General features: G+C 47.3%; 1 protein-coding gene across 1 annotated transcript; it reads left to right on the forward strand.

Moving 5' to 3' along the window:
* Nucleotides 1–8690: 8690 nt before the first annotated feature.
* On the forward strand, nucleotides 8691–13477 carry LOC144513617 (uncharacterized). Its single transcript, XM_078244764.1, has 3 exons — nucleotides 8691–8871; nucleotides 9881–10086; nucleotides 10635–13477. Exons 1-3 carry the CDS (start codon nucleotides 8866–8868, stop codon nucleotides 13159–13161), a joined length of 2739 nt encoding a protein of 912 aa, XP_078100890.1. The 5' UTR covers nucleotides 8691–8865; the 3' UTR covers nucleotides 13162–13477.
* The last annotated feature ends 1344 nt before the right edge of the window (nucleotides 13478–14821 follow it).

Consider the following 14821-nt stretch of genomic DNA (forward strand, 5'->3'; position numbering starts at 1 on the left):
TGACTGTAGGGAGACATGATTAGACAGACAGGCAGACAGACAGGTAGACAGACAGGTCTCTGACTGTAGGGAGACATGATTAGACAGACAGGCAGACAGACAGGTCTCTGACTGTAGGGAGACATGATTAGACAGGCAGACAGACAGGTAGACAGACAGGTCTCTGACTGTGGGGGAGACATGATTAGACAGACAGGCAGACAGACAGTACAGACAGGTCTCTGACTGTGGGGGAGACATGATTAGACAGACAGGCAGGACAGACAGGTAGACAGACAGGTCTCTGACTGTAGGGGAGACATGATTAGACAGACAGGCAGACAGACAGGTAGACAGACAGGTCTCTGACTGTGGGGAGACATGATTAGACAGACAGGTAGACAGACAGGTCTCTGACTGTGGGGAGACATGATTAGACAGACAGGCAGGAAGACAGGTAGACAGACAGGTCTCTGACTGTGGGGAGACATGATTAGACAGACAGGCAGACAGACAGGTAGACAGACAGGTCTCTGACTGTGGGGAGACATGATTAGACAGACAGGCAGACAGACAGGTAGACAGACAGGTCTCTGACTGTAGGGAGACATGATTAGACAGACAGGCAGACAGACAGGTAGACAGACAGGTCTCTGACTGTAGGGGAGACATGATTAGACAGACAGGCAGACAGACAGGTCTCTGACTGTGGGGAGACATGATTAGACAGACAGGCAGACAGACAGGTAGACAGACAGGTCTCTGACTGTGGGGAGACATGATTAGACAGACAGGCAGACAGACAGGTAGACAGACAGGTCTCTGACTGTGGGGAGACATGATTAGACAGACAGGCAGACAGACAGGTAGACAGACAGGTCTCTGACTGTGGGGAGACATGATTAGACAGACAGGCAGACAGACAGGTAGACAGACAGGTCTCTGACTGTGGGGAGACATGATTAGACAGACAGGCAGACAGACAGGTAGACAGACAGGTCTCTGACTGTGGGGGAGACATGATTAGACAGACAGGCAGACAGACAGGTAGACAGACAGGTCTCTGACTGTGGGGAGACATGATTAGACAGACAGGCAGACAGACAGGTAGACAGACAGGTCTCTGACTGTGGGGAGACATGATTAGACAGACAGGCAGACAGACAGGTAGACAGACAGGTCTCTGACTGTGGGGAGACATGATTAGACAGACAGGCAGACAGACAGGTAGACAGACAGGTCTCTGACTGTGGGGAGACATGATTAGACAGACAGGCAGACAGACAGGTAGACAGACAGGCAGACAGACAGGCAGGACAGACAGGTAGACAGACAGGCAGGCAGACAGGTCTCTGACTGTGGGGAGACATGATTAGACAGACAGAGCAGACAGACAGGTCTCTGACTGTGGGGAGACATGATTAGACAGACAGGCAGACAGACAGGTAGACAGGTCTGACTGTGGGGAGACATGATTAGAGCAGACAGGTAGACAGACAGGTCTCTGACTGTGGGGGAGACATGATTAGACAGACAGGCAGACAGACAGGTAGACAGACAGGTCTCTGACTGTGGGGAGACATGATTAGACAGACAGGCAGACAGACAGGTAGACAGACAGGTCTCTGACTGTGGGGAGACATGATTAGACAGACAGGCAGACAGACAGGTAGACAGACAGGTCTCTGACTGTGGGGAGACATGATTAGACAGACAGGCAGACAGACAGGTAGACAGACAGGTCTCTGACTGTGGGGAGACATGATTAGACAGACAGGCAGACAGACAGGTAGACAGACAGGTCTCTGACTGTGGGGAGACATGATTAGACAGACAGGCAGACAGACAGGTAGACAGACAGGTCTCTGACTGTGGGGAGACATGATTAGACAGACAGGCAGACAGACAGGTAGACAGACAGGTCTCTGACTGTGGGGAGACATGATTAGACAGACAGGCAGACAGACAGGTGAGACAGACAGGTCTCTGACTGTGGGGAGACATGATTAGACAGACAGGCAGACAGACAGGTAGACAGACAGGGCTCAGACTGAGACAGACAGATGACAGACAGGTAGACAGACAGGCAGACAGACAGGTCTCTGACTGTGGGGAGACATGATTGACAGACAGGCAGACAGACAGGTAGACAGACAGGTCTCTGACTGTGGGGAGACATGATTAGACAGACAGGCAGACAGACAGGTAGACAGACAGGTCTCTGACTGTGGGGAGACATGATTAGACAGACAGGCAGACAGACAGGTAGACAGACAGGTCTCTGACTGTGGGGAGACATGATTAGACAGACAGGCAGGAAGACACGTAGACAGACAGGTCTCTGACTGTGGGGAGACATGATTAGACAGACAGGCAGGAAGACAGGTAGACAGACAGGCAGGCAGACAGGTCTCTGACTGTGGGGAGACATGATTAGACAGACAGGCAGGCAGACAGGTCTCTGACTGTGGGGAGACATGATTAGACAGACAGGCAGGCAGGCAGGCAGGAAGACAGGTAGACAGACAGACAGACAGACAGACAGACAGGCAGGAAGACAGGTAGACAGACAGGCAGACAGGCAGACAGGCAGGCAGGAAGACAGGTAGACAGACAGGCAGGAAGACAGGTAGACAGATAGACAGACAGGTAGACAGACAGACAGGCAGGAAGACAGGTAGACAGACAGACAGACAGGCAGGCAGGAAGACAGGTAGACAGACAGGCAGGAAGACAGGTAGACAGACAGGCAGGAAGACAGACAGGTAGACAGACAGGCAGGAAGACAGACAGGTAGACAGACAGGCAGACAGGTAGACAGACAGACAGGTAGACAGACAGGCAGGCAGGCAGGAAGACAGGTAGACAGACAGACAGGCAGGCAGGAAGACAGACAGGCAGACAGACAGGTAGACAGACAGACAGACAGGCAGGCAGGCAGGTAGACAGGTAGACAGACAGACAGGTAGACAGACAGACAGACAGGCAGGCAGGTAGACAGACAGACAGACAGACAGGCAGGCAGGAAGACAGGTAGACAGACAGGCAGACAGGTAGACAGACAGACAGACAGGCAGGCAGGAAGACAGGTAGACAGGCAGGCAGACAGGTAGGCAGGCAGGAAGACAGGTAGACAGGCAGGTAGACAGGTAGACAGACAGGCAGGCAGGCAGGTAGACAGACAGACAGGTAGACAGACAGACAGGCAGGAAGACAGGTAGACAGGCAGGCAGGCAGGAAGACAGACAGGTAGACAGGCAGGCAGGAAGACAGACAGACAGGTAGACAGGCAGGAAGACAGGCAGGCAGACAGACAGACAGGCAGACAGAAAAGATATGAAGCTGAATACAACTGTAACAGCTGAATGTGAACAGTCAGCGTTTGAATGATGTCTGTAGTGTAAATGCTGTGGGAGGAGCAGCGTTCCTCAAAGGAAGAAGAGGATTTGAAGATTGCTCTATTGACTTTTAAAGTAAAATAAAAATGTAAAAAAAGCTTAATATTTTAAAAAGTATAACTAGCAGAAAAGCAGTTGACCCATCATGTGCGTAAAGAGCTGGGGTCTCATTTATAAAACTCTGCGTAGGATCCTTACTGTAAGTGTTCGTACGGCCAAAAGCCAAAAATGTCGTACGCCAAAAAAGAAAAGACTTATAAAACCGTGCGTACGTACATCTGTAAGCAACGTTCCCTTTTTAAATCACAGAACCCTAACCCTAATACCTACAAGTCTGCGTACGGGAATCAGCCTCTTATCCCGCCTGTACACGCATAGTCAATGCAGAGCCCCTCGTGAATGCTGATCAGTATGTTAATTCATACATTAACATACAAACATTTCCCTCTGGAAACAGCTGGTTGCCCCCAGAGTGGCGAGGACCTGTATTTGGACCGGGATGGACCGGTTCCGGCGCGTTGCCCTCTCTACTGGACCCAGTTCAGTACACAGATCCAAGAGCTCAGCTTTAGGGAATCTAAATCAGCATATTAGCCAGTCATCATCCTGGTCCCTGAAGTCTCTCTCTCTCCTGATTCTTCCATTAGTGGAGTCCTCCTGCAGGGCCAGCAGGGCCATCATGCAGCATTACACACAGGGGGGGGGGTCACCGGAGTATTAATATGTTTACAACATATTGTGACTGTTAACACCTTGCCAACACAGCATCAACTAGTGGTACAAAATGTGCGTACCCATGGGTCAGAGTCTGGTGGAGGAACATGGGTCAGAGTCTGGTGGAGGAACATGGGTCAGAGTCTGCGTGGATGGTGGAGGAACATGGGTCAGAGTCTGGTGGAGGAACATGGGTCAGAGTCTGGTGGAGGAACATGGGTCAGAGTCTGCGTGGAGGAACATGGGTCAGAGTCTGGTGGAGGAACATGGGTCAGAGTCTGGTGGAGGAACATGGGTCAGAGTCTGGTGGAGGAACATGGGTCTGAGTCTGGTGGAGGAACATGGGTCAGAGTCTGGTGGAGGAACATGGGTCAGAGTCTGGTGGAGGAACATGGGTCAGAGTCTGGTGGAGGAACATGGGTCAGAGTCTGCGTGGAGGAACATGGGTCAGAGTCTGGTGGAGGAACATGGGTCAGAGTCTGGTGGAGGAACATGGGTCAGAGTCTGGTGGAGGAACATGGGTCAGAGTCTGCGTGGAGGAACATGGGTCAGAGTCTGCGTGGAGGAACATGGGTCAGAGTCTGGTGGAGGAACATGGGTCAGAGTCTGCGTGGAGGAACATGGGTCAGAGTCTGGTGGAGGAACATGGGTCAGAGTCTGGTGGAGGAACATGGGTCAGAGTCTGCGTGGAGGAACATGGGTCAGAGTCTGCGTGGAGGAACATGGGTCAGAGTCTGGTGGAGGAACATGGGTCAGAGTCTGGTGGAGGTCAGAGTCTGGTGGAGGAACATGGGTCAGAGTCTGGTGGAGGTCAGAGTCTGGTGGAGGAACATGGGTCAGAGTCTGGTGGAGGAACATGGGTCAGAGTCTGGTGGAGGAACATGGGTCAGAGTGTGTGTGTGTGTGTCTGTGTGTGTGTTTGTGTCTCTGTGTGTGTGTGTGTGTGTCTGTGTGTGTGTCTGTGTGTGTGTTTGTGTCTCTAATATATAATGTATATATGTTTTAGTGTCTCTATGTAATATGTGTATATATATATGTAATAATATGTATGTCTCTGTGCTAATAGTAATAATGTGTATATGTAATATAGTAATATGTAGTATGTCTAATATGTGTATGTATATATCTCTAATATTATTAATATGTATATATATATGTATGTATGTATTTAATAATAATGTATATATATGTATATATATGTATGATATCTCTAATAATATTATGTAGTAATATGTATGTGTATGTCTATGTGTAATATTTAATGTCTCTATGATGTATGTAATGTCTGTGTATATCTGTGTGTATATTTATGTCTCATGTGTGTGTATGTTTGTATCTCTGTGTAATATGTGTGTCTAATGATATTTAGTGTCTCTAGTAATGTGTGTATATGTAGTGTTTGTGTCTCTGTGTGTGTGTATGTGTGTATGTTTAGTGTCTCTATGTGTTTGATGTCTCTATGTGTGTGATATGTATGTAGTGTATTTGTGTCTCTATGTGTGTGTGTGTGTATGTGTATTTATGTCTCTGTGTGTATGTATGTGTGTGTGTGTAATATAATGTGTCTCTGTGTGTGTGTGTGTGTGTATTTGTGTCTCTGTGTGTTTGTGTCTCTGTGTGTGTGTGTGTGTGTGTGTGTGTGTGTGTGTGTGTGATGTGGTATGTATGTATATATATATATATCCTCTCTCTCTCTCTCTCTCGTATATGAAGTCTGTCATTTAAACCTAAAAATTAACATTTTTGTGTTGCTGGGCGAAGCTCAGAGTCCTAAAATATTCTGGTTTCTAACGGAAACAGGGCGAGGGGCGTGGCCTCTGCTCTGCGAGGTCAGACCCGACAGAGACATTTAGGATGCAGACGGAGACAGACGAGGTCTTTCTCTCCTTTCTTTGTGGATTTGATCATCTTTGACTGGTTGTGTTCAGCGGCTCCGCCCCCACCAGGTGAGAACCAATCAGAAACCCATTTCATTAACCAGTCCTGACTCATTATGGGATGCTAAGCTAGGCTAACATCTGTGTTTGTCTGATCAAATCATCGAGTCACAGCGATGCATACTGGGTAGATCTGTGTCCGATGACCTCACCAGATCAAGGCTGCTGTCGTCATTCTGTTTCATCTTCAGCAGAATAAACCCCTAAACACAGCTGTAAACACACCTGGAAACACCTGGAAACACCTGGAGACAGACCTGGAAACACCTAGAGACAGACCTGGAAACACCTGGAAACACCTAGAGACAGACCTGGAAACACCTAGAGACACCTGGAAACACCTGGAAACACCTGGAGACACCTGGAGACACCTGGAAACACCTGGAGACACCTGGAGACAGACCTGGAAACCCAGCTGGTGGATAAGATGCTGCAGCTGGTGTTCCTGCTCAGCTGTTTGGTTCTCACTTACATCTCTTCAGCTCCGGTAAGAACATCTGATACACACTGGGGGTCTGTGTGTGTGTGTGTGTGTGTGTGTGTGTGTCTGTGTGTGTGTGTGTGTGTGTGTGTGTCTGTCTGTCTGTCTGTGTGTGTGTGTGTGTGTGTCTGTGTGTGTGTGTGTGTGTGTATGTATATGTCTAGTGTCTAATAATAGTAATGTGATAGTAATATGTCTATCCTATCTGTCTAGTAATATGTGATATGAATTAATATGTATGTAATAATAGTAATATGTAGTACTAATGTAGTAATGTCTATCTATGTATGTAATGTATGTCTATCTATCTATCTGTAATAGTGTAATGTCTGTATGTAATATGTATGTGTCTAATAATGTATATATGTCTATCTATCTATCTATGTAATAATAATATCTGTATGTCTAATATGTATATATGTAATAATATGTATATGTATATCTATCTATCTATCTATCTATCTATATAATAATATCTAATAATGTATATGATATATCTATCTATCTAATAATAATAGTAATATATATGTATATCTATCTATCTATCTGTCTATCTAGTAATGTCTATGTCTATATATATAATATATGTAATGTGTGATAATATGTACTATGTCTATGTAATAGTATATGTCTGTAATGTCTATGTCATGTGTATGTGTAATGTGTGTGTCATGTGTAGTGTGTGTCTGTGTCTGTGTATGTGTCTGTGTGTGTGTGTCTGTCTGTGTGTGTGTCTGTGTCTGTGTGTGTGTATGTGTGTGTGTGTCTGTGTGTGTGTGTGTGTGTGTCTGTGTGTGTGTGTGTGTGTGTGTGTGTGTGTATATTTACAGTGTGTGGTTCAGGCAGATAAACAGAACAGCGACCTCAGACTCTCTGCAGGACAGATTTAGTCCCTCTGTGACTACGTGTGTCTGTGTGTGTGTGTGTGTGTGTGTGTGTGTGTGAGTGTGTGTGTGTGTGTGAGTGGACAGATTTAGTCCCTCTGTGTTCCTGATTACATGTTTTATATTTAAACACAACATGGTGACAGCCAATCAAACCTCCTGCTTCCTGTGTGTTGTAAACTTCGTCTGCAACAGCCAATCAGAACAGATCTTTGTCATATCACACACAGAGCTTCACTTATTCTTTCTTTAGCACACTTATAGAAGTCTGAGTTTACTTTACTTTATTCTTTTTTCAGGACACACAAAAAACGGTCCATAGCACAATACAAAACATAGCAAAAGATACAGGTGTGTGTCTACAGGTGTGTGTCTATAGGTGTGTGTCTGCAGGTGTGTGTCTGCAGGTGTGTGTCTATAGGGTGTGTCTACAGGTGTGTGTCTGCAAGTGTGTCTGCAGGTGTGTGTCTGCAGGTGTGTGTCTACAGGTGTGTGTCTGCAAGTGTGTGTCTGTAGTTGTGTGTCTGCAGGTGTGTGTCTGCAGGTGTGTGTCTGTAGGTGTGTGTCTATAGGTGTGTGTCTATAGGTGTGTGTCTATAGGTGTGTGTCTATAGGTGTGTGTCTATAGGTGTGTGTATATAGGTGTGTGTCTATAGGTGTGTGTCTGCAGGGGTGTGTCTACAGGTGTGTGTCTGTAGGTGTGTGTCTGCAAGTGTGTGTCTATAGGTGTGTGTATGCAGGTGTGTGTCTATAGGTGTGTGTCTGCAAGTGTGTGTCTACAGGTGTGTGTATGCAGGTGTGTGTCTACAGGTGTGTGTCTGCAGGGGTGTGTCTACAGGTGTGTGTATGCAGGTGTGTGTATGCAGGTGTGTGTCTATAGGTGTGTGTCTGCAGGTGTGTGTCTACAGGTGTGTGTATGCAGGTGTGTGTCTACAGGTGTGTGTCTATAGGTGTGTGTATGCAGGTGTGTGTCTATAGGTGTGTGTCTGCAGGTGTGTGTCTACAGGTGTGTGTCTACAGGTGTGTGTGTGTCTGCAGAGACTTCTCAACGTATTTGTGTGTGTGTGTGTGTGTCTGTGTGTGTGTGTGTGTGTGTGTGTGTGTCTGTCGTAGTGTCTGTGTCTATGTGTGTGTGTCTATCTGTGTTTATGTGTCTGTGTGTGTGTGTGTGTCTGATCTGTGTTATGTCTTTGTCTATGTGTGATAATGTATAGTATATGTCTATCTGTGTCTAATAATGTGTCTGTATATGTATGTCTGTCTATGTGCTGTATGTCTGATGTGTGTGTGTGTGTGTGTGTGTGTGTGTGTGTGTGTGTGTGTGTGTGTGTGTGTGTGTGTGTGTGTGTGTGTGTGTGTGTGTGTCTGTGTTTGTGTGTCTGTGTGTGTGTGTATTGTATCAATAACTTCTTGCTCTCCTGCAGCTGAGTTCAGACGGTGATTCCTGGTCGGCCTCTTCCTCTGATGAAGATATGAAGGTATTAATACATGTTCCTCAGGGTATTTAAATGTGTTTTGGGTGATTGCATCATATAGTGCTCAGGGTGCACCGTGTTTAAAATACAGCCCAGCTTTCATACTCAAAGATAGCGTACGCACATCATGGGAGTTTGTGAGCCTCAGCAACAGCACAGACTCACAGAGATAATTACATGTTTCCATGCAGATGTTGTTGTTACATACGGAAGCAGAAGGGGGCAGGAGGAGGAGGGGGGGGGTTGATCTTGCACAACACAACAAAACATGCAAGAATGAAATCCTCCGTCAAATACCACCATGGATATAACGTTAGTACCAAAACACTTATGTATCAACTTAAACATCGTAGTGTCAACATAAAGGCCCGGACACAGCGACCAGACGCCGACCGTCAGCAGTAAAGCCAGTGGGACTGATCAGTCTCCCCGAGTCGGTCCAAAAAGTTCCTCAGAACACCGAAGAGACCAGACGTAATACGTCTCCATAACAGCAGGCGGCGCTAATCTGGATTGTCGCCCAAAAATGAAAACCGGCAGCTGATTGGACGAACGCGTCACGTGGGTCTGGCTGCTCCCCGACCATCATGGCGTCTCGTTCAGAATACGATCTCATGTTGTCCTAAAATAGTTCACCGTAACGTGTTTCTGGAAACATCTGAAGAGAGAAACAGGCCGTGCAGCTGCTGAATCTGTCTTCATTTCAGATCAACAAAGGTCAGATGTTGAGAGACTCTAGTCACGCTCATCCCGCTCCCCGTTTCCTGGTCAGCTCTCCACCAATCAGATGGGTCATTGAGTCTGACTGCCGGTAGTGCCCGCCCCCCCGATTATACATGTCAAATCAGCCAAAATGAAGGCTGACGGCCCGTCCAACGGACAACGGAAGACACCGAACAGACTAGAGTCACCGACCTCGCTAGACTGTCCAACGGCCGATTACCGTCTCTATGTGTCCGGGCCTTTTAACACAACGTGGTGTCAACATTAAACACGTGTCGTTTATTTCCAGCCGCCTGCTGTGTTTCCTGTAGTGGGGGTGACCTACCAACACGCCCCGCCCACTCTGATGGAAGTCCCGCCCACTCCACCTGAAGCCCCGCCCACTCTGCTTGAAGCCCCGTCGGGTGTGATCGTGGAGGTCAAAGACACAAAAACCAACTCCTCTCTGAGCTTCACCATCTTCATCCTGGCTGAGGACGAGACGGCAGCCAGCGGGTAAACACCGGCCTTCTTTCTTCTCTTTCGTCTCGTTGGTTTTATTACTCGTTCATCCACACTTTAACATACTGCTGCTCGGTTAGTAAACATTTTAAAAACTTTGAAAGAAATGTCTCAAAAAGCAACCACGGCGACTTTTTTAATCTCCCAAAACACTCCGTAGCACAAATGTTTTTTTGGGCATTATTATGACAGGACAGCTTAGACATGAAAGGGGAGAGAGAGGGGAATGACATGCAGGAAAGGGCCGCTGGTCGGAGTCAAACCTGCGGTCGCTGCGTTGAGGACTGAGCCTCAGTATATGGACGCGCCAGGCACTACCAGGTGAGCTACCTGGTCGCCCTATAGCACAAATTTTGAAAAAGTTCTGGCAGCTCGTTACATTAGTTCTTGTACTGAAGTTATAGTTCTTTAAAGTATTAGTACTTGTACTGAAGTTATTGTTCTTCAAAGTAATACTGCTTGTACTGAAGTAGAATATTTTCATACTCCTTTCTGCCTCTGCATATTTTGTAAATGTCGTTTTCGTTCTTTTCTTCGTACAGTTCAAGCAGCGAGAGCAGCGAGGAATCCCAAATGCACAAGGTCCAACAAATGGCATTGCTTCCCCAAACTGAGCCAGAAACCAGCAGCCGGCCAATCAGGAGAGAGTATGAAGAGGAGAACGTGTCATCAGAAGAAATGATGAGTGACCAACCGATGTTAGTGACTCTTTCTGAGGACTTTGAGTCTTTATTTTTAAACACCACTGAGTCTAGCGTGAGCCCGATGTTTAGCGATGACTTTAACAACAGCACAGAGAGCAGCGACGTCATCGGTTACTTTAATGACAAAAACAACTTCAGGTCAGAGCACTTTACTAATGATTCAAACAGCAAAGAGACTTCTGATCCACTTTCTGATGATTTTAACAACAGCACAGAGAGCGCAGAGCTAACCGATCAACCAGCGAGAAATGTTTATCCTCCAGTTTCTCAGAGCTCAAGCTCGGGGAAGACGAGCTACGGCGAAGTAGCTTCAAGCGGACAAAGCATTAGTGAAGATCACAGGTTTGGTTTTACACTTGGGGAAGTTTTTCGCTTGATCCAGAAAGTTGTAGATCTTCTTTCAGTCGACCGGGCAGTGACCGGATCAAAGGGTAGTCATCGTAAAGTCGTCAGTTCGACTCCCACTTCCTTAACCGACAAAAAGACGGGTTTTACTTTGAGTTCTGATGAAAGCGATGAGAGTTCGGAGTCTGTTAACTTCGATAGAGTTAGCACAGATCCCAAAAACCAGACCAGAGTTCCTGACAGTGACGAAAGCCTTGAGGCAACTAGCTCCAGTTTCCAGCAAGGAACTGGTCCAAGAGATTCCACACGGCAGCTTACTGGTTCCACAACAAACTCACATTCTGACTTGAGTAGTCCTGATCCAGACAGAAAACAGGTTCAAGACGCTTCTGTTAAGTCCATCAAAGTAGAAAATGGTGCTAGCTTAAACCCAGTCAGTGTAAATCAGGATGTAGAGAGTATGTTCCTAAGCATGCCCCAAGATACTGTGTCCAAGGAAAGTTCAAGGTCCTTCTCTCGGGTGAACGTTAGCTTAAACTCAGACAGCTCTGAGGAAAGTCAGGAGGTTACTGTTTCAACAACTAGCTTGATCTCTGACTTGAGTAGTCCTGACACTTCTGTTAAGTCCATTCAAGTAGATTTAGGTGTTAGCTTAAACCCTGTCAGTCCATATAAAGATGTAGCATCTCAGATCTTTAGCACGCCGAGGGATACTGTGTCCAAGGAAAGTTCCAGGTCTTTCTTCCAGGTGAACGTTAGCTTAAACTCAGACAGCTCTGAGGAAAGTCAGGAGGTTGTGGGTTTGACTGCGTCCGTCCCGGGACTCTCCAGAGTCGGGACTCCAGACGTCAGCTCCAGCAGTGAGGAAGTCCTGTTGGTTCTTTCCTCACCGAAAACACCGACAGAGTCTGGACATTTCACCTCTGAATCAGAGGATTCGTCAGGCAATCCAGGACTTGATTCAGACTCAGGGAACGACTCTCAGAGCACAGAACTTCATCTCTATCCCGTCCCGACTTCTGATTCAAAACTCAGCCTGCAGTTTAAGTTTAACTTCAGCTCCGAGATCAGTCGGGAACAGTCTGAGGAATCGCTAAACATCAGGGTCCCAACAGCAGCACGGACTGAGTCTGGAGGTTTTAGGTCAGATTTAGAAGATATGTCAGACTCTGGATCGACATCAGACTCTCCGGGGAACAACTCCCAGAGTGCAGAACTTCATCTTGATCCCGTCCCGACTTCTGATTCTAGTCGGAGCCCAGAGTCTAACTTTAACTTCAGCTCTGCTAGCTCTGAAGCCAACATGGACACTAAACCTGACAGCTTGGTGAAGGAGTCTGCAGCAGATTTGAGCCTTAAAGCTACATCTGACTCTAGTAACGATGTTAGCGTCGACGCAGAGCCCCCCACTAGCCTTCCTAGCGTGTATGTTAGCTCTGGAGCTAGCCACGGCGCTAATGCAGACGCTGGCAGTGAGTCAAGTGTTGAAAAGCAAGAAAACGCTGCTAGCACAGAAGCTACAGCAGATAGCGGGAAACCGACTGAGTACCCTGCCGGTACTGGAGCTATCGTCGATGCTAACGCTAATGTAGAAAGGGAGAAAGCAGTTTCAGATGTTAGCACAGATGCTAAACCAGATGTCAGGAAACGTCCTCTTCCTCGCCGTCCTCGCAGGAAGAGACCTTTTCGCTTTGGCTTCCTCGGCCCCATCAGTCATTCTCATGGTAACCAACCTGTTGCCGTGGAAACGGCATCCAAGGAAACATCCGAAACATTAGCTTTGAAACATCGTCAAAATGTTTACAGGAATCTGCTCGACGACTTATCCAATGATAGCGTAGCGAGGGATGGCGTAGCAAGGGTTGGCGCAGCGAGGGATGGCGCGGCGAGGGTTGGTGCGGCGAGGGTTGGCGCGGCGAGGGTTGGCGTAGCGAGGGTTGGCGCAGCGAGGGTTGGCGTAGCGAGGGTTAGCGTAGCGAGGGTTAGCGTAGCAGTGGCTCAGAGCAGCAGCGAGGGTTAGCGTAGCAGTGGCTCAGAGCAGCAGCGAGGGTTAGCGTAGCAGTGGCTCAGAGCAGCAGCGAGGGTTAGCGTAGCGAGGGTTAGCGTAGCGAGGGTTAGCGTAGCAGTGGCTCAGAGCAGCAGCGAGGGTTAGCGTAGCGAGGGTTAGCGTAGCGAGGGTTAGCGTAGCAGTGGCTCAGAGCAGCAGCGAGGGTTAGCGTAGCGAGGGTTAGCGTAGCGAGGGTTAGCGTAGCAGTGGCTCAGAGCAGCAGCGAGGGTTAGCGTAGCGAGGGTTAGCATAGCGAGGGTTAGCGTAGCGAGGGTTAGCGTAGCGAGGGTTAGCGTAGCGAGGGTTAGCGTAGCGAGGGTTAGCGTAGCGAGGGTTGGCGCAGCGAGGGTTAGCGTAGCGAGGGTTAGCGTAGCAGTGGCTCAGAGCAGCAGCAAGGGTTAGCGTAGCGAGGGTTAGCGTAGCAGTGGCTCAGAGCAGCAGCGAGGGTTAGCGTAGCGAGGGTTAGCGTAGCGAGGGTTAGCGTAGCAGTGGCTCAGAGCAGCAGCGAGGAGTTCACACGCAGAGAAACAAAAGCCATGCGCATGAAATCTTCTACTTCTACTCTATTTTAATCAAAGTGTTTCTGATATAAGATGTGTTCCAAACTGTTCCCTTTACAGTATGTATGTTACGGAGCATGTAACATGTAAACATGTAACATGTAAACATGTAACATGTAAACATGTAACATACGGTATATAAAACCTTTAATATCCTCCTCAGGGCTCACTTTGTTTCAGGGACGTATTAGAAGTATTTTTGTTTGAGTATATTTTATTCCACCGAGAAACAATAATGTAATAATGATAACTTATTAATCCCACAAGGGGACATTACAATGTTTTCACTCTGTTGTTATTACACACATATTACACACAGGCCTGTATTACACATCCATGCTCAGTACCTCTACATGCACTAATAGAGAGATGTCAGAGTGAGGGGACTTGAACCAGCAACCCCACCAGTTCCCAACCCAACTCCCTGCTGACTGAGCTACTACCACTGAACAGGGTGAAAATGTGAACTAACTGATAACAACATGAAACTTCCCCGGCTGATCACTGATACTAACACAAGTATTTTTTGTATTTACAAGTTTTTTGAAATGTCATGTCTAAAATATGTAACTGAGGCGTTATCTAAATCTACAGACACAAGGAGACATGTTAGAGAAGACAGAGATCACATTTAAACACTAAAGGTGGTTGAAGGTTATCTGTTTTCTTTATTTTGTCACTTTTTATATTATTAAATGTTATTATGGACTCCAGTGTCTTTTATCTGTGTGTGTGTGTGTGTGTGTGTGTGTGTGTGTGTGTGTGTGTGTGTGTGTCTGTGTGTGCGCGTGTGTGTGTGCGCGTGTGTATGTGCGTGTGTGTGTGTGTGTGTGTGTGTGTGTCTGTGTGTGTGTGTGTGTGTGTGTGTGTGTCTGTGTGCGCGTGTGTCTATGTGTGTGTGTGTGTGTGTCTGTGTGTGTGTGTGTGTGTGTGTGTGTGTGTGTGTGTGTGTGTGTGTGTGTGTGTGTGTGTGTGTGTGTGTGTGTGTGTGTGTGTGTGTGTCTGTGTGTCTATGTGTGTGTGTGTGTGTGTGTCTGTGTGTGTGTGTGTGTGTGTGTGTGTGTGTGTGTGTG

This window comes from Sander vitreus, unplaced genomic scaffold (assembly GCF_031162955.1).
Source record: "Sander vitreus isolate 19-12246 unplaced genomic scaffold, sanVit1 ctg297_0, whole genome shotgun sequence".
In the NCBI taxonomy this organism is placed as follows: Eukaryota; Metazoa; Chordata; class Actinopteri; order Perciformes; family Percidae; genus Sander; species Sander vitreus.

Excerpts from the sequence above, each read along its gene's own strand:
- LOC144513617 (XM_078244764.1), top strand. Across the intron at positions 10,087-10,634 it reads GACGAGACGGCAGCCAGCGG|TTCAAGCAGCGAGAGCAGCG; the intron begins GTAAACACCGGC and ends TTCTTCGTACAG.